At 42.3% G+C, this 23,535-nt stretch overlaps 1 protein-coding gene and 1 long non-coding RNA gene across 5 annotated transcripts in view; one reads left to right on the plus strand and one right to left on the minus strand.

The window, feature by feature from the left end:
* Positions 1 to 3,443: 3,443 nt before the first annotated feature.
* Positions 3,444 to 5,362, minus strand: LOC110139012 (uncharacterized). Its single transcript, XR_011482902.1, has 2 exons — positions 5,017 to 5,362; positions 3,444 to 4,743 (listed from the first exon to the last, which is right to left on the minus strand). It is a non-coding gene; the product is annotated as an uncharacterized lncRNA (long non-coding RNA).
* Positions 5,363 to 5,492: 130 nt separating this feature from the next.
* Positions 5,493 to 23,535, plus strand: part of BCL2L13 (BCL2 like 13) — a 50,376-nt gene continuing 32,333 nt past the window's right edge. For all 4 annotated transcript variants that reach the window (XR_002314361.2, XR_011482901.1, XM_020896541.2 and 1 more), the window contains exons 1-2: positions 5,493 to 5,582; positions 13,784 to 13,954. Coding sequence is in view for 2 of the 4 variants with exons in the window: in XM_020896541.2 (XP_020752200.1) it covers positions 13,834 to 13,954 (121 nt within the window). In the remaining 2 variants the exon portion in view is untranslated. The remainder of the gene's footprint in view (positions 5,583 to 13,783; positions 13,955 to 23,535) is intronic.

Here is a 23,535-nt window from a genome sequence, read left to right on the forward strand (position 1 = left end):
GGCCGAGTCTTGTAGACTATGGTCTTTAAAAACGTTTATTTCTGCCAGCCAGAATTTATTTTACTGTCTCTGCCCTAATGGAAGCAAAAGCGTCAATATTTTACTTATTAACAGGTTTTTAGAGGAGCTTTTTGGAGAAGGGAATGGCAGCCCACCACAGTATGCTTGCCTGGAGAATTCCGTGGACAGAGAAGCCTGGTGGGCTATACAGTTTGTGGGATCGCAAAGAGTCGGACACGACTGAGCGACTAATACACACATCCCCCCTCCAACAGAGGAGCTTTACATTTACAGAAAATTGAGAGCCCCTAAAAACTGGTTCCCGTAATAGTAGCCTTTTGCCTTTTTGGGGTACATTATATAATTCGTTAGCCAACGCTGATGTGTTGACAAAAGCCTACGGCTTAATCGATTTCCTTAGCTTCCCCTTGTTGCAGATATTCAGCCTCTTCACTGGTGCCAGACTAAATCTCAGAGATAAAGTGATTTAAAAAAAAAATATATATATATATATATTTTTTTTTTTTGCATGAAGTAAAAAACTTTTTATTGCTTTGCCAGGAAAGGAGGGGCCATCGCAGGCTAATGCTCTCAAAACTATCTTGCCGTGGAGGGGGTAGTGAGTAGTCTTACAGGTACTAAGTCTTAACAGTAGTCTTACAATAGTCTTACAAGGAGAAGGGTGTGATCAGCCCGTGGACATTGTTCTGATTGGGTGAAGGCTGACATTATCAACCTTTTGGTTTCAGCTGGTCTGGGGTCAGTGAAAACTGGACATGAAACAAGACTGGTTCCAAACTGGGAAAGGAGTATGTCAAGGCTGCATATCGTCACCCTTCTTATTATTTAACTTACATGCAGAGTACATCATGCGAAATGCCAGGCTGAATGAAGTATAAGCTGGAATCAAGATTGCCGGGAGAAATATCAATAACACCTCAGATAGTGGTAAAGACTGTCTGCCAATGCAGGAAATGCAAGACCAGGTCAGGATGAGATGGTCTTCACTCATTTGGATTGCAATCCCTCCTTTTTATTTTTGGCCACACCATGCAGCATGCAGAGCTTCCCTAACCAGGATGGAATCCATGCTCCCTGTAGTGGAAGCATGAAGTTCTAATCACTGGACCTCCAGGGAAGTCCTCCTCCTGTTAAGTCCTCCTCTTGTTTATTTTTACAATGTTGTGCAAATACCTGGCGCTGATGAGTGAGAATAGCAAACTAATACATGTCTTGGGACTTCCATGGTGGTTTAGTGACTAAGACTCTGCACTCCCAATGCAGGGGGCCTGCGTTCAACCCCTGGTAAGCGAACGAGATCCCACATGCTGCAATTAAAAAAAAAAATCCCAAGTGCCACAACCAAGACGAATCAAATAAATATTAAAAAAAAAAAAAAACCTAGTACATGTCTAATCACATATGAAATTAATGTCTGGGACAGATGTGGCACTATCCAGATAACTGCTTTTGTTTTTTGGAAAACAGTGTGCAGATTTTTATGATTATTATTTTCAGACATTAAAAAATACAGAAAAGTACAAAGAATAATTCAAATGTATATGTACCACCATCCAGTTGAGAATCAGCATTTGTCACATTTGCCTTAGGGCTTCTCTTTTTAAATAAAAGATACAGATACACTTAACATTCCCTTTTGTGCAGCTCACCGCCTCCCCATAAGAACCAGGTAAAGTTCACAGAGTGAAGCAGAAGTGAAAGTTACTAGGAGTAACATACCTAGATTAACTAGTTGGTGGTTTTCCAAATCCAATTTCCTCCCATATTAGCTTAGGTCTTGTGAAGAAGTTTTATTAAAACAGCTTTTCAGACAAATTCCAAAAATCCCATTCCCAGATAAGCCTATTTATTTATGTGCTATCTTGTCTGATTCTTTGTGGTCCTATGGACTGTAGCCTGCCAGGCTCCTCTGCCCATGGCATTTCCCAGGCAAGAATACTGGAGTGGGTTGTCATTTCCTCCTCCAGGGGATCTTCCCAACCCAGGGGTTGAACCCACGTCTCTTTTGTCTCCTGCATTGGCAGGTGCGTTCTTTACCTTATGGCTTCACCCAAATTGCTGACCTAAATTCCTTTCAGGTTAGTCACTTAGAGACGGTTTATATGCTCCTTGTCCAACCTGCTCCCAAGCTAAGGCCTCAGTCTGTGGTTTATTTGTAAACTGAGTCACCAAAATAGACAAGACTTCAGTTTGTCTGCTGGGGAGGACACACACAGAGAGAAACTAAGGTCATCTGTTTTTGAATGTTGAGGAATTAATTTTAAAAAGAAAAAAATGATGGCAGAAAAGTAGTGAAAGTCTAACATAGGTGCTTACATTTTTGTGCCCCTTCCAACCAGTCATCCGCATGGCACAAAGTAATGACCTCTAATTTCTCCCCAGTTTATAACCTCCTGTGGCTCCCATGTGCTCTTGGGGAGTTGCCTGAACCGGCCCTGCCTCCTCACTGATCTCATCACTCCTCTTCCTCTTCTCATCAGTTCAGAGCTTTACTGGTTTGTTCCCAAGCTTTTCACCTGAGAAAATCTTTTCCTGCACTTGCCCCTTGGCTTGTTTATGTCTTCAGGTCTCAAAACATCCTCTTCTTAGAGAAAGCTTTCCATTGATGCCCTCTCACCTTACTTTTCTACTCCTGTCCCTTGTTTGTTTACTTCAGGATATGCCACAATTATAAGCTCCCCCCCCCACCGCCGCCTTTTTATTTCTATGCTTTTATCTGGTTTTTCAACAAAAGTGTCAGCTTCACAACAGAGATGATGTCATGGTTTTTCCCGGCATCCAGCACACGGCCTGATAGTAGCAGGCATTCAGTAAACAACTGATGAATGAGAATAAATAGAGTGCGTATAATTAGAGTTTAGATTTTATAATCACATCAGGCTGCAGTCTAGGACTCTGTGTCACTTAAGATCTGTTGGGAAAAAAAACCCCAAACCTCTGAAAATCATGAACTGCTTGTGATTAATTTCTGTAAAAGGATGACATTATTTTACCACTGTTTGCTGAAAAGACTATCCCTTCCCCCATTGGTCTCTGTTGCAAAGCAATGAAGGACCATTCTGACCCTTCTATTCAATTCCACTGGCCTCTATGCTATCTTTATATACATTCAAAAACTTTTTAGAAAAGGGGTGAAAACAAACCCTAAAGCTAAAAACAGTCCAAAATTTACCTAACAATATATCAAATTGGCAACCTACTACACAGAATTATTTTACATGACTTTTTTTGTTTTAATTTACATAGAATGAACTGCATATGATTTCGGACACAGGAGCAGTAAGTAGCAGCGAACAGGAGCTGGAAACAAAGTCTTCGTTTCCTGGACAGGGAGTCCTAACCACTGGACCACAGGGGACAGCAGTTAGGTCTAGAGTCACCAGTCCCTCTCTAACTAGTTAAGAATGAATTCGGGTGAGGAAGAATGTAAAAAGAAAAAGTTTATTGAAAAGAAAAGTACACAGGGAAAGGCACACAGGGGAACTCAAAGAGAGAGTAACATGTCTTTGGTTAAGTTTAAATCCTTTATAAGGTGGCAGTTTTCCCAGTCTTTGTCTTCCCTCAGGCCAATCATCTCGTTTGTTCCCTCTCAGGTTGATTTGTCTCAGGACCCTCCCTGGGTTCACAGGCACACCTCGGTCAAGACAGATCTCAAAGTGAAGGCTTCTGGGAGGAGCAAGACTCATTATGGCCTAGAATTATCCCTTGACTTTTGACCCCAAGGAGCCATTCTGGGCATGTATCAAGTGTATTACTTGTCCCCAAAACAGGGGGAGCAGAGATCTCTTAATCCTTCACTCAAACAGGGTTTTGCCCTTCTTTGTCCTTGCCATATTATTACCCTAACTATTGTTATGACTGTTGTTACTTCCATTTTGGAAAGCAAACAGGAGGCTGATTGTAAATCCCTCTGCTGGAGCCCACCTATCTCTCATCTCAGGGAAGGCAAACAGGAGACTAGTTTTAAGTAGGTAATCTGAAGCCCACTTCTTCCTGCCTCATGAAATGCAAATAGGAGCCCAGTTGTAAATGTCAAACCTGGATCCCATCTATCTCCTACCTTACACAGACTTATGAAGTACAATTAGATGAGTCCTGACACCTGTGTGACCACTATACTATGAAGACTATTTTCATCACCCTAGTGAGAGCTCTTTCTAGTCAATCCCACACTCTGAGGCAACAGTACTGATTTCTATAACCATTGATTAATTTTGCCTGTTCCTGAAATTCATCTAAAAGGAATCACAAAGTATGTGTACATTTTTAAGTCTTGCTTCTTTGACTCAATATAACCATTTTCAGATTAATCCATATTGTAACATATATCATTGGTCCCTTTTATTGCTGAGTAATTTCCGTACAATTCAAAAAGTCAACTTTTTAAAAATTAAGACTAAGAGACCGTTAAAAGATTTAACAACCAAGCACAATGCATGGTTCTAGTTTAAAACAAAAACCTTAAAAGCCATTACGTGGACACTGAGGAAAGTTTAACATGGCCCGATTAACAGACCCTATTAAGGAATGATTGATATTTTTCTTAGCTAAGTCTCTTCTAGGCAAATCTATCCGATTTCACTGCCAAGGCACCACCCGAGTCCTCAATCACGGCGGCCCAAAGCCTCCTAGGACACTAACTCCAACCCTCTTTCGGATTTCGCCACTCACCCTCTTATCAGTTCAGGTTTTCATCACTTCTTTTTTCACAGCTTTATTGAGCTGTGGAAAAAAAAAAAATAATATATATGTATATATATATATATATATATATATATATATACTTCACATACACTTCATCTTTTTGAAGTCTGTAGACTGAATACAATTAAATGGCTTCCAGAGTATCCAGAGCTGCTCAGCCACCAGCACAATCAACCGGAAGACATCTTCATCACCCTAGAAAGAAACCCCTGACCCCACCAGCAGAAGCACTGCCCAAAGGGCCTTCTATCCTTCGGCCCCTCCTCCGGGCTGCGTCAGGCGCGCACTCACCGTGGCTCCCTTAGACTTCCTTGAGGTGCTACGCCGCCCCCACCGCCCCGCACCCTCAAGACCCAGATCCTCAGTGCTGCTGCGCCGGCGATCCCAGGACCTGACGCTCAGCCGGCTCGCCTACACACACGCTGCGCCTGCAGCTGCTCCCGCAGGCTTTGCCCGCCTCCGCACCCACGACTCTGGGCCCATCCCAGTCCGCCCCCTTCTCAGCAGCCCGCGGCCGCCGCCACCGGCGGAACCATAGAGCTGCTCTCCAAGTGGAGAGGCCAGGAGAGGGTGGTCCTTCCGGGTCACGTCTGCGAGAAGAGGCCTCCCCCAAACCTCTGTGGTCCAGACTTCCGCTCCGGAGGGCGGACCCGCCTCTTTGCGGCGCGCTCGCGCCCCGCCCAGACGCCGGCGGTGACGGAAGCACGCCGGGGTGACCTCACCCGCCAACATGGCGGCGGCGGTAGATTAGGGCAGCGGGTCCGAGCCGCCGCCGCCGCCGCCAGAATCGCGGGTTCGTGTGTGGAACGCCTGCCGCCGCCTCTTTCACCTCTTCGGGTTGCAGGGGCCTGAGCCAGGTGAGGGGCGTAGGGTCGCGGGCAGGCCGCGCCGGGCCCTCTCCCTGCGCCGCCGGAGGCGTCCGAAGGCCGACGCGGGAGACGAAGTGAGAAACTGAGGGCGCGAGGCCAACCCGCTGCCCCGCAGACTTGCCTGGGCGAGGGTGGGCCTCGGGCGAGGGGTGCGTGCTCGGGGCTCGAGTCCTGGCTCCCCTCCCGCCAGCCGGGTCGCGGCTTCTCCCTAAGGTTCTCGGTCCCTCTCTCGGCGGCTCCGACGCCGCTGTCATTTGCTGTTACTATTATGTCACATGTTAAGTTTTCCCACCCGTGGAGACACCTAAGTGGTCTCTCCCTTTGGTCTTTCTCCCACCATCTCAGGGCGTCCCTGAGTGTTTTTCCTTCGTGCTCGAACTTTCCAGGCCGAGGCTTGCCTGCAGGTCCTGGGCCCTGGCCGCCGCCCTGCGGAGCTTGCCCGCAGCCCGCACGAGCGCTGTTCCTCGCGGGGCCCGCTCGCTGTCTCTGCAAGTTTTGAGCGAAACAGACGGTTCTCTCCCTCCTTCCTTTTTTTTTTTAATTTACGACTTGGAGCAAAACAAGTCCTGGGAAACTGTCAGTGCGATTTCCCCGGGAGGTTTGGCTCAAACCAGAATGCTGGTCTATGCCCTAACTTGTTGTGTGACCTTGGATGAGTTGCCACACCCTTCTAGTACCTTCTTTTTTTTGTCTTCAGTCACCCAGAAAATTAAGCATGTGTTTGTGTTGATAGTGAACTGTTGATAGCTCACATACGCAGCTGGATAAACTTAAACACCGTAAATTGCAAATATTTAAACAACTGTGAAATCTGCTTCAGTTGATAATAAACCGTTAGGGACTTTGAAATCTTTTTACTCTGATTGGTCAGGTACCATTCTCAGTTTTGTTTTTTGGTTTTTTTTTTTTTCTTTCCCAAATGTTGAATTTACTTATGCCGTCCTATATCCCCGTAGCTCAGTTCCGTTGAAGGATACATGTGGTCGAGTCCAACCCGTTTTGTAGAGAAAAGGTGCTGGTTAGCACATCAGTTACTCAATATTTACTCCATATCTTATTCGGCTAAGCTTTTAGAACAGGTGATTTGCAACAATAATGAGTATTGTTTTAGGAATATGTTTCTTTCCTGAAACGTTTTAGACATACAAAACAAGTTTTAACTGTGGTCCTGCCGTACTGCTTTTTTATCGTGGTTTTTCAAAGTTTGACGCATATCTTATTCCACATGAGTGGTCACCAAGAGTTCTTAATTAATATGTATTAACAGGGTTGAAGGGACGGGGCTATTTTTAGAGTAGCTGATTTTTTTTTTTTTAAACAGCGTTATTGAGGTACCATCAAGCCGTTCACGTGTATAGTCACTGACCGTAGAACTATCACTGCAGTTTTCAATAGCCTCAAAAGAAACACTGTACCCGGTAGCAGTCATTCTTTATCCCCACACTCTCCAACCCAGGCAGATCTGTTTTACGTTCTGTCTCTGTAGATCTGCCAATTCTGGATATTTCATAGGAACAGAATTAGACAATATGTGGGATTTTGTGGCTGGCTTTTTTTTTTATTTCCATGTCATAGCAGGTATTGGCAATTTACTCCTTTTTATGGCCACATAATATTGCAGCGTATGAATAGACCACATTTAACAAATTCATCAGTTAATGGGCAATCATTTCCGCAGTTGGACTGTTACATACTGCTGCTGTGACCATTCATGTGAACTTTTTTGCCAGGAGAGTGTTTTCTTCTTTCTGTTATATACTTAGGAGTGGAGCAGAGAAGCTGACAGTTAATGTCTCCCTCTTCTGCACATTATCTGCATACATGGGAAGCCTGATTACTTACTGTGAAAATCAAACTACATGTTTGTGGGGAGTGTGAGGCGTTCCTCTGTAAGCACATTATCTTCACATGCCAGCTGCTGAGTGGAGACCTTTGTGGATGGCTCTTAACACAGGGTTGAACTGGCGTCTTCAAATAGGTGTGTTTCAGTTAGAAAGTGATAATGTACACTAAAATAATTTAGTGTCTGCTGAATTTTAAAATGAAATGCTTAGTTGAGTTTCTCAGTTGGACCCAGTGAAATTTCTGTAGTTTCACAATATTTATTAGGATTATGTAACTTTTCTTTGGGAGAAAGTTCTAGAATTCTGTAAGAACTAATAAAGTATGGATTGAAAAGATGAAGTTGAAAAGAAAAACGAAGTTATTGGAGTTCATGTTAATTTCTGGAGCTTTAAAAAAAAGTCTTCACTCAAATCACCAATGGGACTGGAGTCTGGGAATCAGAAACTCTGTTAATGTTTAAAACTCCAGAGTTCATTTGTAACTGAATTATCTGTGGACTTTCACATTTCTTTTTATAAAACTGGGATTATAGATCTACTCAACTCCATATGGGAGTATTTAACAATATAATAAGGTTACCATTTTATTTTGGTGAGAGGAAATGGTCTTAAAAACAAAGCTTCCTAAAATAATGTAAATACATTATGTTAAATTGTAATGTGTTTGTGTTAACGGTTCTGTGGGGCTAAGAAATACAATATAGCTGTGATATTTTAAGTCAGTATTTCTGAGGTTGGTGTTAGAAGTTTGTAATAGCAGCCAAGGTGGTGGTGATGAGACAAGGTTGGGAAACAACTGCAAGACACTTATGTTGCTGAAGATTTGCTTTTCATAAGATTTTAAAGCAGAATCTAATAGTTGCTGTAGGCGTTCTGGCTACCCTTCATACAATATACCCAATTCCTACACTGCTGTCCTGGCATTTGCACTGGTCTTCATAGTAGAAATCCAGTTTTAGGAAGAGCAAACTGTTTATTGTGAGATTGTGGGTTTGACATTGTTAATGAAGGATCACCTATGTATAAACACAGGATTAAGTTACCCTGAGCTTCCTCAGGCCATCCATCTGGCTGACAGCTACCTGTAACTTGAGAGAGGAACTAGCTAAAGGTGCAAGGCTGGGCAAAACGCAGCTGTATTCAATAGCTTGTTAGAATTGTGCAGAAAAACAGGAATTTTTATATTGAAGATCATTCTTGGTTTAATCATTTCTTGACACCAAGAATACTTACACCTAATTTGAATTAGGTGTTCCAGATGGAATGCAAAGAGTAAAAGTGGCTATGTCTTTCTCATTGTTGGAAAGAGGCTTATGCTGTCTCAGACAGGAACATCCTCTGGTCGATGAGGTAGTAGTGGGCTGGACCTGAGCGTGGTCCCCTGCTTCCAGGAAAACTCTAGCTGGTGGGCTCAGAGCATGTTTACTTTTCCTTTAACCTGTCCCCCTCCCTCCCCACTACCACCCCATTCTCAAAGTTGACAAAATTGCTTCTTTCAGTACCCTGGGTGTCTGATATTTGGGACATTGCCTTGTTTTTCTACTGATTCTTCCCGTTGTCATTAGTGGGAGTATTTTCACTTCTGTGTCTTCTCACCTGCCAGGCTTCCAGGAGGTATGTGTTGGAAGGGTGCAGGCCTGTGAGGTTGGAACGGAGGAGAGTGCTCTCCACCAGGTGGTTGTGCTGTTAACCAGCTGTTCTGATTTTCGGCAGATAAGTTGTCTACTTCTGTCTCTCCATCAATTAAGTTGAGAATGCTACTTTTTCCTTCTGGTGAGGATTTCTGTGACAGTACTTCAGCAGTGGAGGTCTCATGCAAGGGGAATTTGTGGTATGTGTTAGAAATGCAGGAGCCCTTGGTTCAGCGTGCTGACTTTAGTCTGCATAGAGGGTAGCAGAGGGAGTGGGTGCCCTGTTCCCAGAGCAGCCAGCGGTGAGGCTGTTCAGTGTACACTCGGCACATTCTCAGTGCCTTTGAGAGCACCCAGCAGCAGGGCTGTGGAGTGTACACTTGGCATATTCCCAGTGCCTTTGAGAAATTGTAACTGAATAGAAATTCACTGGACATAAAGTAGCATGTCTTTTTAATTGAAGTTGATGTGCAATATTATATGTTACAGTTATACAGCATAGTGATTCCAAGGTTTTAAAGGTTATACTCCATTTACAGCTATTATAAAAATTGGCTATATTCCCGGTGTTGTAGATACATAGTAGTGTTTCTGAGGTCTGCCTGCCCCATCGCTTGAACCAGCTGCTCCACTGCTCCGAAACTGGCAGCTTAGGCAGAGTTAGAGGAGCTGGATGGATGTTTTAACCTGTGGGTGTGCTGTGTTTATGACTAGGATGTCAGAGACAAATGTGAAGCTTAAAGACTATATGCTAAACTGAAATGACTTAAATGTGTGCGAACATCTTCTTCCTTAGTGTGAATCATGAAGAATGATTGAGTGTAATAGAATCTTTCATCAACCGTGTGGATGTATGGATACTGACATGTATACTATAGCTGAGGACTTCATTGTGAATAGGATGGTGAATTTGAAAGGTGGAGAATTATGAAATTACGAGAATTATGAAATCATGATGGCATTTGTCGTTCAGTCACCAAGTCATGTCCAACTCTTTGGTCGGATTTATGGCAAAAGATGGCATTTATGGTTAAGCAGTTGGGATTTCTAAGGAAATTTGAAGAGCACTAGATGAAAAATCCTAGATGCTTTGTCTGTAGCATCTGGGTTGGTGTGTAATTAAAAGTGTCTTCAGAGATAATGTGTTTCTGATAAATACAAGGAATTTTTTTAAGAATTAATTTTATTGTAGTATAGTTTATTTACAATGTTGTGTTAATTTCTTTCTCTTTTCTTCCCACACCTTGTGGCTTGTGGGATCTAGTTACCCAACCAGGGATTGAACCTGGGCCAGGGCAGTGAAATCACCAAATCCTAACTACTGGACCACCAGGGAATTCCCAATGTTGTGGAATTTCTGTTGTTGTTCAGTAGCTAAGTCAGTCCAACTCTTTTCGGCCTTATGGACTGCAGCACACCAGGCTCCTGTCCTTCACTATCTCCTGGAGTTAACTCAAATTCATGTCCATTGAATAGGTGATGCTATCTATCTCATCTTCCTTCGCCCTCTTCTCCTTTTGCCTTCAATCTTTCCCAGCATCAGGGTCTTTTCCAGTGAGTCGGCTCTTTTCATCAAGTGGCCAGAGTATTGGAGCTTCAGCATCAGTCCTTCCAGTGAACATTCAGGGTTGATTTCCTTTAGAATTGACTGCTTTGTTCTCCTTGCTATCCAAGGGTTTCTCAAGAGTCTTCTGCAGCACCACAGTTCAAAAGCATCCATTCTTAAGCACTCAGCCTTCTTTATGGTCCAACTTTCACATCTATACATGACTGCTGGAAAAACCATAGCTTTGACTAGGCGGACCTTTGTGGGCAAAGTGATGCCCCTGCTTTTTAATATGCTGTCTAGGTTTATCATAGCTTTCCTTCCAAGGAGCAAGTGTTTTTTAATTTCATGGCTGCAGTTGCCGTCCGAAGTAATTTTGAGTCGGCCCCAGAAAATAAGATCTGTTTCTGTTTCCACTTTTTCCCCTTCCATTTGCCATGAAGTGATGGGACCAAATGCCATGATCTTAGTTTTTTGAATGTTGAGTTTTAAGGCAGCTTTTTCACTCTCCTTTTTCACCCCCATCAAGAGGCTTTAGTTCCTGTTCACTTTCTGCTATTTGAGTAGTATCTGCATATCTGAGGTTATTGATAGTTCTCCCAGCAATCTTGATTTCAGCTTGTGATTCATCCAGCATGGCATTTCACATGATGTACTCTGCGTAGAAGTTAAATAAGCAGGGTGACAATATACAGCCTTGTTGTACTCTTTCCCAACTGAACCAGTCAGTTGTTCTATGTGGTAATTTCTGCTGTACATCAAAGTGATTATTATACATACATATACATTCTTTTTCATATTCTTTTCCATTATGATTTATCACAGGGAATTGTATATACGTCCTCGTGCTATGCAGTAGGACCTTGTTGTTTATCCATTATAGTATAGTTTGCATCTGCAAATCCCAAAGTCCCAGTCCATCCCATCCCTCCCTTGTTCTCTGTGTCTGCCAGTCTGTTTCTGTTTTGTAGATGAGTTCATTTGTGTCATATTTTAGATTCCACATATAAGTGATGTCATAGAGTATTAGTCTTTCTCTTTCTGAATTATTTCACTTACTGTAATAATCTCCAGGTGTGTCTGTGTTGCTGCAAATGGCATTATTTCATTCTTTTTTATGGCTGAGTAATATTCCAGTCCACGCATGCGTGTGTGTGTGTGTGTGTGTGTGTGTGTGTGTAAACACATCACCTTTATCCATTCCTCTGTCAGTGGACATTTAGGTTGCTTCCATGGCTTGGCTGTTGTGAATAGTGCTGCACTGGGGTGTCTGGATAAATACAAGAAATTTGATTATAACAAATTCTAGAACATTCGTTTTTTAAAAAATTTAAAGCATTCAGAAGATGAGTACTTCTTTGTTCCTCTTAACAAAAATTTCTGAGACTTTTCAAAGGTTAAATTTTGTTATTGATTTCCTCAGTTCTCTTCCTCTCTTTTGGAACTTAGTAATTTATTCCTTGCTCTTTTTATTTCTCATCTGCTTTCACTGAATATAAGCATGCTTAAGTCTCTTTCATTGTGACCAAATTAAAGAATTGTCAGACCCTTTGTCTCTGTTCTCAGACTCCTTTCTCCCCTTGAAGCCAGACTTTTATGTTCATTCTTTTTAATCTCTTTATATAGTCACTGTTTTATTCTGTGTATTTCAAATTCTCCATACTTTCTTCATTGTTTATTCATTTATCTTAGTTTGTTTAGTACGGATCTTAAATTTTGTCAACATCCCTGTCTCTTTTTCCTATTATTGGTTATCTGAATGTTTTTCTTTTATCAGATATTTCTTAAGATCTTAAAACAGTCTATCATTGCTTTAAGTAGAAAACAATTATTTGGAAACCTTAATGAAACACTTTGGTTTGCAGTGACCATTAAAATACATGTGGTGGAGTCGCTCAGTCGTGTCTGACTCTTTGCGAGCCCATGGACTGTAGCCCACCAGGCTCCTGCATCCATGGGATTTTCCAGGCAAGAGTACTGGAGTGGGCTGCCATTTCCTTCTCCAGGGGATCTTCCCAACCCAGGGATCGAACCCAGGTCTCCCGCATTGTAGACAGACGCTTTACCATCTGAGCCACCAGGGAAGTCCTTAGGATACATAGTAGGAGTCAAAAGATACAAACTGATTATGATATAAATAAATCCCGAGCCTGTAACTTGCAGCCTGGTGAGCATAGTATATATAATTCTGTGTGGTATATTTGGAAGTTGCCAAAAGAGTAGGTCTTTAAAACAGGGGTACATGGTAGGTAAAACAGCTGTTGGGTCCAAGTGGAGAAGTGGAGTTGGACTCGCATTGATTAGGGTACAAGTTAAAGTATCTGCTGAAGAGATTCAGAATAAGGTTGACTTGAGGAACAGTTCAGAGGCAAGTGGTGCAGGCGGGCAGATCGGCTCTGCTCCACAGCGTCAGTCAGGCCCAGGTCTCTCCTGTCTTATGCTGCCCCCCGGAGAGGTATCTGCCATCGTCATAATTCAAATCCAGAAGACCCCACTGCACACATAGCTGCTTCTCTCACTGCTCGGGCTCAGACCAGTCGTATGGTACATGAAGCTGCGGAGGAAATGGGAGATGTCAGCCGCAGCTGTGCACCTTGGGCCCTGCTGGAATGTGAAGGCTTTAATAGTGGAAGAATGAGAACGTGCTGGCTAGAGGCATGGTGCAGCGTAAAGAGGGCAGAGCTACTGTTCTTGCCACACAGGTGAAAGTAGGGTAACTGGGGGAGATAGAAAGGGAAATGTGCTTTTGACCTGAAATCTGAATACATGCATTCCTACTGTAAGTAAACTGAAGTTATGTTTTTTAAAGATTACCGAGAGGGTAAGTCTGAGAAATATTTATTTTGGTATTTAGTTGTATGGCTGGAATTAATGGGAAAATGTGTTGGCATGTAACGAACTTTTTAATAAAAACTATTTATTTATTTGACTACATCAAGTCTTAGTCGTGGCACTCAGAATAGTCCTTTATAGCGCACGGACTCTCTAGTTGGACTCTAGTTGTATTGTGAGAGCTCAGTTGCCCCTGGGGCGTGTGGTGTTTTAGTTCCCCGACCAGGAATGGAGCCAAGTCCCCTCCGTTAGCAAGGTGGATTCCCAACCACGGGCCACCCGGGATGTCCCGGCGTGTAATGAACTGTACACTAAAAAAATACTTTTCTGTTTTAGGTCTTGTGCCTCTGTAAGCATACGTTCTCGGAGCTCTTCTGGCCACCCCCATGGCGTCCTCAACTACCGTGCCTCTAGGATTTCACTATGAAACGAAGTACGTGGTTCTCAGCTACTTGGGACTCCTCTCTCAGGAGAAGCTGCAGGAGCAGCATCCTTCCTCACCCCAAGGTATGTCTTCGGCTTGTGGTTGAATTAAGTAGTAATGATTAACGTGTGTCTGAGCACTGTATAGCCGTGGCTGTGAGGCTGAAGAATGCTATCAGCTCTTGAAGACTCACCCTTCACTCTGTCCCTTCTCAACCCCTGATCCGTTCCCAGAAGCCTGACTTTTCTTTTTTTTTTTTTAGAACTTGATATTTTTTTTTTTTTTGGTTGCACCACATGGGTTAAGAGATCTTAGTTCCCTAACCAGGGATTGAACCTGTGCCCCTTGCAGTGGAAGCATGGATTCTTAACCCCTGGACCATCAGGGGAGGCCCAGGAGCTCAGTATTTTAAGTGATTGCCATTGGTAGAGGTAAAAGATGTACTAAATACATGTAAATAAATAGAAATACATATGCCTTTAGAGATTTTGTACTTAATAGGATATAGATTAGAATTAAATAATTATTTTTAAAGTTTATGACAAGTTCTTTGAATTGTTTTTTCAAGAATATTAAGGTTTTTTAATTGAAGTATAATTTATTTACAATGCTGTATTAGTTTCAGGTGTGCAGCAGTGGTTCAGTTATAGATATATGTTAGTTCTCTTTCAGATTCTTTCATCTTCTAGGTTGTTAAGAAATACTGAGTGTAGTTCTCTGTGCTGTACAGTAGGTTCTTATTTATCTGTTCTTTATACAGTAGTAAGGATATTAGATTTAAATAGTGGATTAACCTCTCAGAGAGTTTTTAGCACAGTTCTTTGTATTGTGTAGTTATGTATATTTTAATTAGCCAGACAAAGCTTAAAACAGTTACTAGAGTCTGAATTAGTCTTCTTTATTAATATGGAACATCATCTTCTTAAATATTCTCATCACAGATTTTACTGTAGCCATGGAGGTAGTTCTTATCTGCTGCTGTTTTGGCTCAAGAAAGTATCCTGTCTATGTGTAGGAAAGACGGGCTCCCGTAGCCATTCCAACTATAGGGATGACCAGAGATGTCCTAACAGAGCTCGTAAATGCTGACATATAACTCATGGGTGTGTTGTGTTTTTAAACATTGAATCATATTTTGAATTCCCTGAGCTCAGTAGCTGTTTACACAAAATTACATCAAAATAGCTTCAAAGACAGGATAAAAGAAATTTTTTTTCCTACTAAAGTTGAATTTATTATTTAAATATTTAAATAATATACCAAATATTTATTATTTCACCAAACTCAGCAGCTATTTTACTTTCTGTTGTCTTCTGATATTACTCAGTATTCACATAGTTTTCAAGAGCTTCCCAGGTGGCACTAGTAGTGAAGAATCCGCCTGCCAACGCAGGAGGCTCAAGAGACACGGGTTCCATCCGTGGGTCAGGAAGATCCCCTGGAGAGGGAAATGACAATCCACTCCAGTGTTCTTGCCTGGAGAATCCCGTGGACAGAAGAACCTGGCGGGCTTCAGTCCATGGGACCACAAAGAGTGGACACAACTGAGCAACTGAGCACTACTACGTAGTTTTCAAATAGTTGTAATAATTGACTACAGTGATTATGGTGATTTTTTTTTTCCCCACCATTTTATGATGTTTACATGTTTCTGTATTGTATCTCCATTATTGCATGTCTAAATGTTTTCATCTTTTTAAACATTGATAGACTGCTATACAGTTTTTGGTTTACTATAGGACCCCTTTTATCTAGGTCACTAACATTGGTAGTCGGGCTTTTACTGAAGAAGTCAGGCAAGAAGGAATTCTAAACAAAGAGGTTGTTGTAAGAAATTTTAATAAAAATGTTAATAAATGTACATTTACTTAGTAATTTTGGTGTATGGTCAAGGCATTTTTCTTTCTGAATATGAACCTGTTGATTGGAATTCCATGTCCTCTTTCTACCATAAACTATACTTCCATATTTGTTATGTGCACTTTTAAATTTATGCTTAAAGTGGAGTAAGCACATAAAAGCACTTGTAGTTTCATTGAAGCGGCATTCTAGATTTTTATGATTTTTTTCCCTCTAATCTTTTACAGTTGTTTCTTTCACACCTAAATTGAGGTGGTATTTTTAAAAGCAGCTTCACAAGACATGTAATTTCACTTTTAGCAAGCCTCACTACATATCATACTTCAGTGATATCTGTAATTTTAAGCCAATTGCACCACTTCACTAACCAGTATAACTTGACTGGTTATACTGTTTACTGGTTATATTGGATCTACCTCCCCACCCCAAATTGAAAGTGCAGAATCTTAAGCACTGGACTGCCAGGAAGTCCCAGTATTCCCAATATAATAAATAGGCTGGGAACAAACTGACTCTTGGCAGGCACACGCCTTGTACACATGTGCTGGGTGGTGTCTACCATCTATTTGCATGTGCTCAACCTGCGGTGGGTCTGGTAACTCTGCACATGATTTGTGGAGGGGGTAGTGAAGAGCAGTTCTGATGTTGCTTCCCCCTGCCTCTAACGGTTATTTACCTTTGTAAATTGTCCAGAGTCAAACTGCAGAACCACAAAGGAGTGAGCAGCCATGTGGTCGCTGCGCCTGCCTAGTTACTTTCATTGCCCATTGTGGAGAGGGCTCGATCAGAGCAAGTTGGCCTTCAGTTTGCCGTGCTTGGCACACACACGGACGCTGGGGCTCCTGCAGGCCACCACTCTCAGCCACCTACCTTTCCCAGCCACCTACCCTTCCAGTTTACATGCAGTGAAAGCCATCTATTGTTTCATGTAACACCCGATTAAGGGAGTTGTCAATAGAATCTCAGTTAGCATAACAGGGATAGTAATTCTGCAGTGTTGACCTCAGCACCCCAGATTCAGCCAAGTGAATAAGTCTCAGACAGACTAATTGGTCTTTTTTCAGATAATTGCTTCCTTTCTTTTGGCCACGCTATGTGGCAGGTGGGCTGTCAGTTCCCTGACCAGGAATTGAACCCACACCCCCTGCATTGGAAATGCGGAGTCTTAACCACCTGCTCTCCAGGCTTGAAGCATTGAAATCATCCTTTACCGCTCATCTCTACTTCCTTCCTCTTTCTTTCCCTCTTTCTTTGTCTACTATTATTAACTGTTCCAGTTTCGTGATGATTTTCCCATTTTCCTTTAAATCCTGCCTCAGGGTTTGAAGGAAGTGTCCTCTGATTTTTCTCCTTCGTTTTCTGTGTTCTCCATCATATAATTTGAAGGTCACAAGCAAGCTGCACTTCTTACATTACCTCTCACATCAGGAACCCACAGGTGCTCTTTTTCCCTCAGTGTATCCTACAGAAGACCCCATTACCTGTTGTATCTCCTGGCTACTGTTGCTTTAGACTGTCAATGAGCCATGCTTACTCCGATTAGTTTTTTCACTAAAGCTGAGTTGCCCCTGTGACAGTTGTTGTTGTTCAGTTGCTAAGTTGTGTCTGACTCTCTGCAAGCCCATGGACTTCAGCACACCAGGCTTTCCTGTCCTTTACTACCTCCCAGAGTTGCTCGAACTCATGTCCATTGAGTCAGTGATGCCATCCAACCATCTCATCCTCTGTTAACCATCTTCTCCTCATTCCCTCAGTCTTTCCCAGCGTCACGGTCTTTTCCAGTGAGTCAGCTCTTTGCATCAGGTGGCTAAAGTATTGGAGCTTCAGCATCAGTCCTTCCAATGAATATTCAGGGTTCATTTCCTTTAGGATTTACTGGTTTGATCCAAGGGACTCTCAAGAGTCTTTTCCAGCACCACAGTTTAAAAGCATCCATTCTTAAGCACTCAGCCTTCTTTATGGTCCAACTTTCACATCCATACACGACTACTGGAAAAACCATAGCTTTGACTCTGCAAAACTTTGTTGGTAAAGTGATGTTTCTGTTATTTAATACGCTGTCTAGGTTTGTCATAGCTTTCCTTCCAAGGAGCAAGCATCTTTAATTTCATGACTGCAGCACCGTCCGAAGTGATTTTGGAGCCCAAGAAAATAAAATCTGTCATTGTTTCCACTTTTCCCCATCTATTTGCCATGAAGTGGTGGGACCAGATGCCATGATCTTGGTTTTTTTGAGTGTTGAGTTTTAAGTCAGTTTTTTCATTCTCCTCTTTCATCCTCATCAAGAGGCTTTATTTCCTCTGTACTTTTTGCCATTAGGGTGATGGTGTTATCTGCATATCTGAGGTTGTTGATATTTCTCTCAGCAGTCTTGATTCCAGCTTGTGGTTTTATCCAGCCCAATATTTCGCATGATGTACTCTGCATAAGCAGGTGACAATATTCAGCCTTTTCATACTCCTTTCCCAATTTTGAACCCTTCTGTTGTTGCATGTCCAGTTCTAACTGTTGCTTCTTGACCTACATACAGATTTCTCAGGAGGCAGGTAAGGTGGTCTGGTATTCCCATCTCTTTAAGAATTTTCCAGTTTGTTGTAATCCATACAGTCACAGGCTTTTGCATAGTCAGTGAAGCAGAAGTGGATTTTTTTTTTTTTTTTTTTTTGTCAAGGCAGTCCCTCAGTGTTTTATTTTTAAATTAATATAAAGAATAATGTTTTCCTTAAACAGAAATGTAAAATTAAATGTACAAGTATACTTGCTAACTTGGGGAAAGCAAAAACATATAATACAATAATAAGAAAATAAAAATCTTAAAGATCATATTTTGAAAGAAAAAATATTTTAACACCAGTCTTTTAAAAAATTAATGCTTTAACATCTACTATACAAAAATGAAATCATCTAAAAAACCTTTAGGGAAAGTTTGCAAGACTGCATAATGAGAGAACTTTCAGGTCCACAAAAATGATTTCAGTTCAGTTGCGTCCAACTCTTTGCGATCCATGAATTGCGACATACCAGGCCTCCCTGTCCATCACCAACTCCCGGAGTCCACCCAAACCCATGTCCATCGAGTCGGTGATGCCATCCAGCCATCTCATCCTCTGTCATCCCCTTCTCCTCCTGCCCCCTATCCTTCCCAGCATTAGGGTCTCTTCCAATGAGTCAACTCTTTGCATGAGGTGGCCAAAGTACCGGAGCTTCAGCTTCAGCATCAGTCCTTCCAATGAACACCCAGGACTGATCTCCTCTAGGATAGACTGGCTGGACCTTCCTGCAGTCCAAGGGACTCTCAAGAGTCTTCTCCAACACCACAGTTCAAAAGCATCAATTCTTCAGTGTTCAGCCTTCTTCACTGTCCGACTCTCATATCCATACATGACTACTGGAAAAACCATAGGCTTGACTAGATGGACCTTTTAGGAGATGATTATTCAAAGCGGGGATCAGCAGGCTGTAGTTTTGCTAAATTCTTTACTCTTTTGGTAAATAAAGTTTTACTAAAACTTATATAGCCCATTTGTCTATATATTGTCGATCTATAACTGGTTTTCCATGACAACGACAGAGTTGAAACAGAGATTATATTAGCCCATAAAGCCAAAAATGTTTACTATCCGGCTCTATATATGAAACTATGCTTCTATGGTTTCATTGCAACAGAATAGATTTAGAAAGACTCATACACCTACTTGGGCCAGGCATTATGCTATATGTTGGAGATACAACAGTGAACAAAATATAGTCTCTGTCCACACAGAGCTTGCAGTCTAGAGCCAGGCATCCTGGAGTGTGAAGTCAAATGGGCCTTAGGAAGCATCACTAGGAACAAAGCTAGTGGAGGTGATGGAATTCCAGTTGAGCTATTTCAAATCGCTGGAAGGGGGCCGCTCCAGGGACGCCCACCATCGCCCAGCGCCGCTGCCGCGCACCTCGCCTCCACTCGCGGCCCGGGTCCCCCGCAGGCACCGCTGAGGGACCTGTAGCCGCCAAGCTCGCCGACCCCAGAGTCAGAAGTGGATGTTTTTCTGGATTCCTGTGACAGTGGTTCCTGATGATTCCCCAGACCTGTTTCTCTTTCTGTCTGAAGCATGAAGGAAATTGCATCTAAGCAGGGTCCTGAGACTGGTCCTAGCCAGTGAAACTCAGGTGCTGGGGCTTGTGTCCCTTCCAGGCTGTGGCATTTAAGAGCCAGTGTGCCTTCTCCCCACTGTGTTTCCCTTGCCTGCGGTGTGTGTAGGCTGATTCGAGGGGGAGCAGTGTTCCTGAGGGCGCGGTCACAGGAGAGCACCGCCGCCCTCAGGCAGGGTGGCTGAGTCACTGTAGGACACAGTCCTCTTGCCTCCTGTCCCCAGCTTAGACATGGAGCACACAGGAGGGATGCACCTTTATTATTGCAGCCTAGATTCCTGTCCTCATTAGTGTATCTCCCCTGTATGCACATTAGGGTGACCAGCTGTCCAGTTGGCCCAGGATTGAGTAAAACTGGGGAAGTCCTAGGCAAACTAGATGAGTTGGTTACCCAAATACATACATATGTTCCCACCTACCCAGATTCCACTTACGATATTTTTTAACTGTAACAAACTTCATGGTCCACAAAAACCAGGCCTTTTCAAGCCCTGTGATTTACTAAGTTTGTAAAGACCTTACGCATTTATATAAGCCTGTATTAATTAATTTTTTTCCTTTGCTTGAGCATAGCATTTTTTTCCTACCCAAATATTGTAGGATCTGAGAAGGTTACCTGCTTTGGTGTTTTTGTTTTGTTTTTGAAATTTGGTTGTTACCCTTACATTGTTTCCTTAAGCCCAAGTACACAGTATTCATATGTGAATACAAATGTGTGTGCTAACCTCTTAGGAGGAAAACTTGGGCTCTAATTGCTGTCTCTGCGGCCTTGCTCTCCAGTTTATTATCTAAAGCCTGAGGTGGAGCTCCCTTCTATGCTGTGCAGTTATAAATAGAGCCTCCACAGTGGGCATTGGTGCAGTGTGGTTAGGGTTTGGTTTCAAGTTCGTGAAGCCTTAGGTGTGAGAAGAAGAGGCTAAAGAAGGTGGCCCTATTCATTACTCAAGATTTCTGTCACATGAAATGTCTTTCATTTTTTCCTCAATGAGTCATTTGCTCAGTACATAACTTCTCCTTAAATAGTTAACTCTCTGCTTTTCCAGAAGTTGGCAGCTCGTCTGGACTCCATTAGTTTGTGTTGATTATGTTCAACGTTGTATATTCTGACTAGCAGAAGTCCTGCTGACTTGTGTATGTGATCCCAAGTAACAACTTGTTATGTTCAACTTTGCTTGTATTAATACAGAGCAGCTTGATATTGTAGTCATTAATAAGGATTCAGTAAGACATGTCTTAGGTTAGGAAGGAGAGTAGGTTCTGTTAATTAGTAATAGTAGGTGTCTGTTAATTAGTAATGGGACTGTCAAATGCATGTCGTTGTGGTGCTGGCTGGATATTCATTCAGCTGTTAAACACTAATCCCCCATTCTACTCACCCCTCCCTCTCTAAGCAAACACTGTTCTCCTTTCTGTCTCTGTAAGTCTCATTGGAGTGAAATCACACGGTATCTGTCCTTTCGTGTCCAGCTTGTTTTGCTTAGCGTCGTGTCTGTAAGGGTCACCTGTATTGCAGCATGTTTCAGACTTTTATTCCTTTTCAAGGCTGACTCGTGTGGGGCTTCCCTTGTAGCTCAATTGGTAAAGAATCTGCCTGCAGTGCAGGAGACCTGGGTTCGATCCCTGGGTTGGGAAGATCCCCTGGAGAAGGAAATGGCAACCCACTCCAGTATCCTTGCCTGGAAAATCTCATGGACAGAGGAGCCTGGTGGGCTGCAGTTCATGGGGTCGGAAAGAGCCGGGCACGACTGAGTGACTAACACATGTTCCCTTGTGTGTAGAAATCTTGTTTTGTTTACCCATTCATCTGGCTGGTAGACATTGGGTTATCACTACCTTTTGACGGTGGTGAATAACGCAGTGATACAAATTCGTGTACGAATGGTCTGAGTGTCAGCTTGCCATTCTTCTGGGCATATACCCAGGTGTGAAATGGCTGGGTCATCCTATGTTTAAATGTTTTGAGAACATGCCACCCTTTCTTCCCCAGTTGCTGCATTATTTTACAGTCCAGTCAGCAGTGCACAGGAGTTCTGATTTCTCCACACCCTCACCATCGCTGTTTTCTGCCCTTTTGTCGCAGTTCTCCTAATGAGTCAGAAGTGGTATCGCGGTAGCTCATTTCTTTTTATTGCTGAGTAATATTTCATTGTATGGATGTACCACAGTTTGTTTGTCCATTCAGCTATTGAAGAACATCTTGGTTACTTCCAAGTTTTGGCAGTTACATATAAAACTCTGATAAACATTCTGTGCAGCTTTTGTATAGATGTAAGTTTTAAACTCATTTGGGTAATACAGAGGAGCATGATTGCTAGATCTTATGGTAAGAGTATGTTTAGCTTTGTTAAAAAACTACTAAGGTGTCCTCTAAAGTGGCTGTACTGTTTCCACCAGCAGTATATGAGGGTTCTAGTTTCTCTGCTTCTTTGCCAAATTTGCTGTTGTCCTTATTTTTTAATATTCTTTACTTATCTGGCAGCACAGGGCCCTAGTTGGCCACGTGCAGTTGAGGCATGTGAATTCTTAGTTGTGGCATGTGGCATCTAGTTCCCTGACCCAGGATTGAACCCACTCCCCCTTCATTGGGAGCACAGAGCCCTAGATACTGAACTGCTAGAGCAGTCCCTATTGTCTGTATTTTTTTGCTGCTAGCTATCCTGGTGGTGTGCAGTGATAGCTCATTGTGGTTTTAATTTGCATTTCTTTAACGGCTAATGATGCTGAACATCTTTCCATGTGCTCACTGACCATTTGTATAACTGGAGAAGTATTATTCACATACCTTGTCCATTTTAAAATTGGGTTATTTGTCTTTCTGTTGTTAAATTGTAAGACTTCTTTATAGCAGACCCTTATGAGAGAGAGAGAGAGAGAGAGAGATAGTTCCAGATAGTGTCTTCCATTCTGTGCCTTGTCTTTTCTTGGACATACAGAAGTTTTAAATTTTTATGGAATCTTGTTTATGTTTTCTTTGATTTCTAGTCTTTTGGTGTTATATCTAAGAACCAGTTGCCTAGTCCAGGGTCACACACATTTTCACCAGTTTACTTCTAACAGCTTTATACTTTTTAGCTCTTAAATTTAGATCTTTGATCCATTTTGAATTAATTTTTTATTACCATTTAGGAATTTTTAAATGTTTTAAAATTGAAGTTAGTTGATTGACAGTGTTGTGCTAATTTCTGCTGTACAGCAGAGTGAGTTAGTTACACATATATATGTTATTTTTTTATATTTTCCATTGTGATTTATCCTAGGAGATTGGGTATAGTTACCTGTGCTGTACAGTAGGACCTTGTTGTTTGTTGAATTAATTTTCTTATGTGAGGTTTGACCATGTTCTGTCTTTGGCGGTTCTGTTTGAATTTCAGGACTGTCTTGTCCATTTCCAGAGGCAGTTGGAATTTTGATGGGATTGCATTGACTCCATAGGTCAGTTTGGGGAGTATCACCGTCTCAGGTCAGCTTTCAGGCCAGTCTTGTAATCTGATCCCAGGTTCTGGTTCACAGTTCCCTATTCCTGGGGGTGTGCGCTGTGTAAGTTTCTTCTCAGTCTTTCTGTGAGGAACAGGAGATAATCCTGACTACTGTGAACCCGGACTTTGGGTGCTCACTGGACTTTCTTGTCTAGTCTGAATGTCTGCATTCTTATCAAAACAACGATCTTGGA

The sequence above is a fragment of the Odocoileus virginianus genome, chromosome 23, assembly GCF_023699985.2.
Source record: "Odocoileus virginianus isolate 20LAN1187 ecotype Illinois chromosome 23, Ovbor_1.2, whole genome shotgun sequence".
Taxonomy (NCBI): Eukaryota; Metazoa; Chordata; class Mammalia; order Artiodactyla; family Cervidae; genus Odocoileus; species Odocoileus virginianus.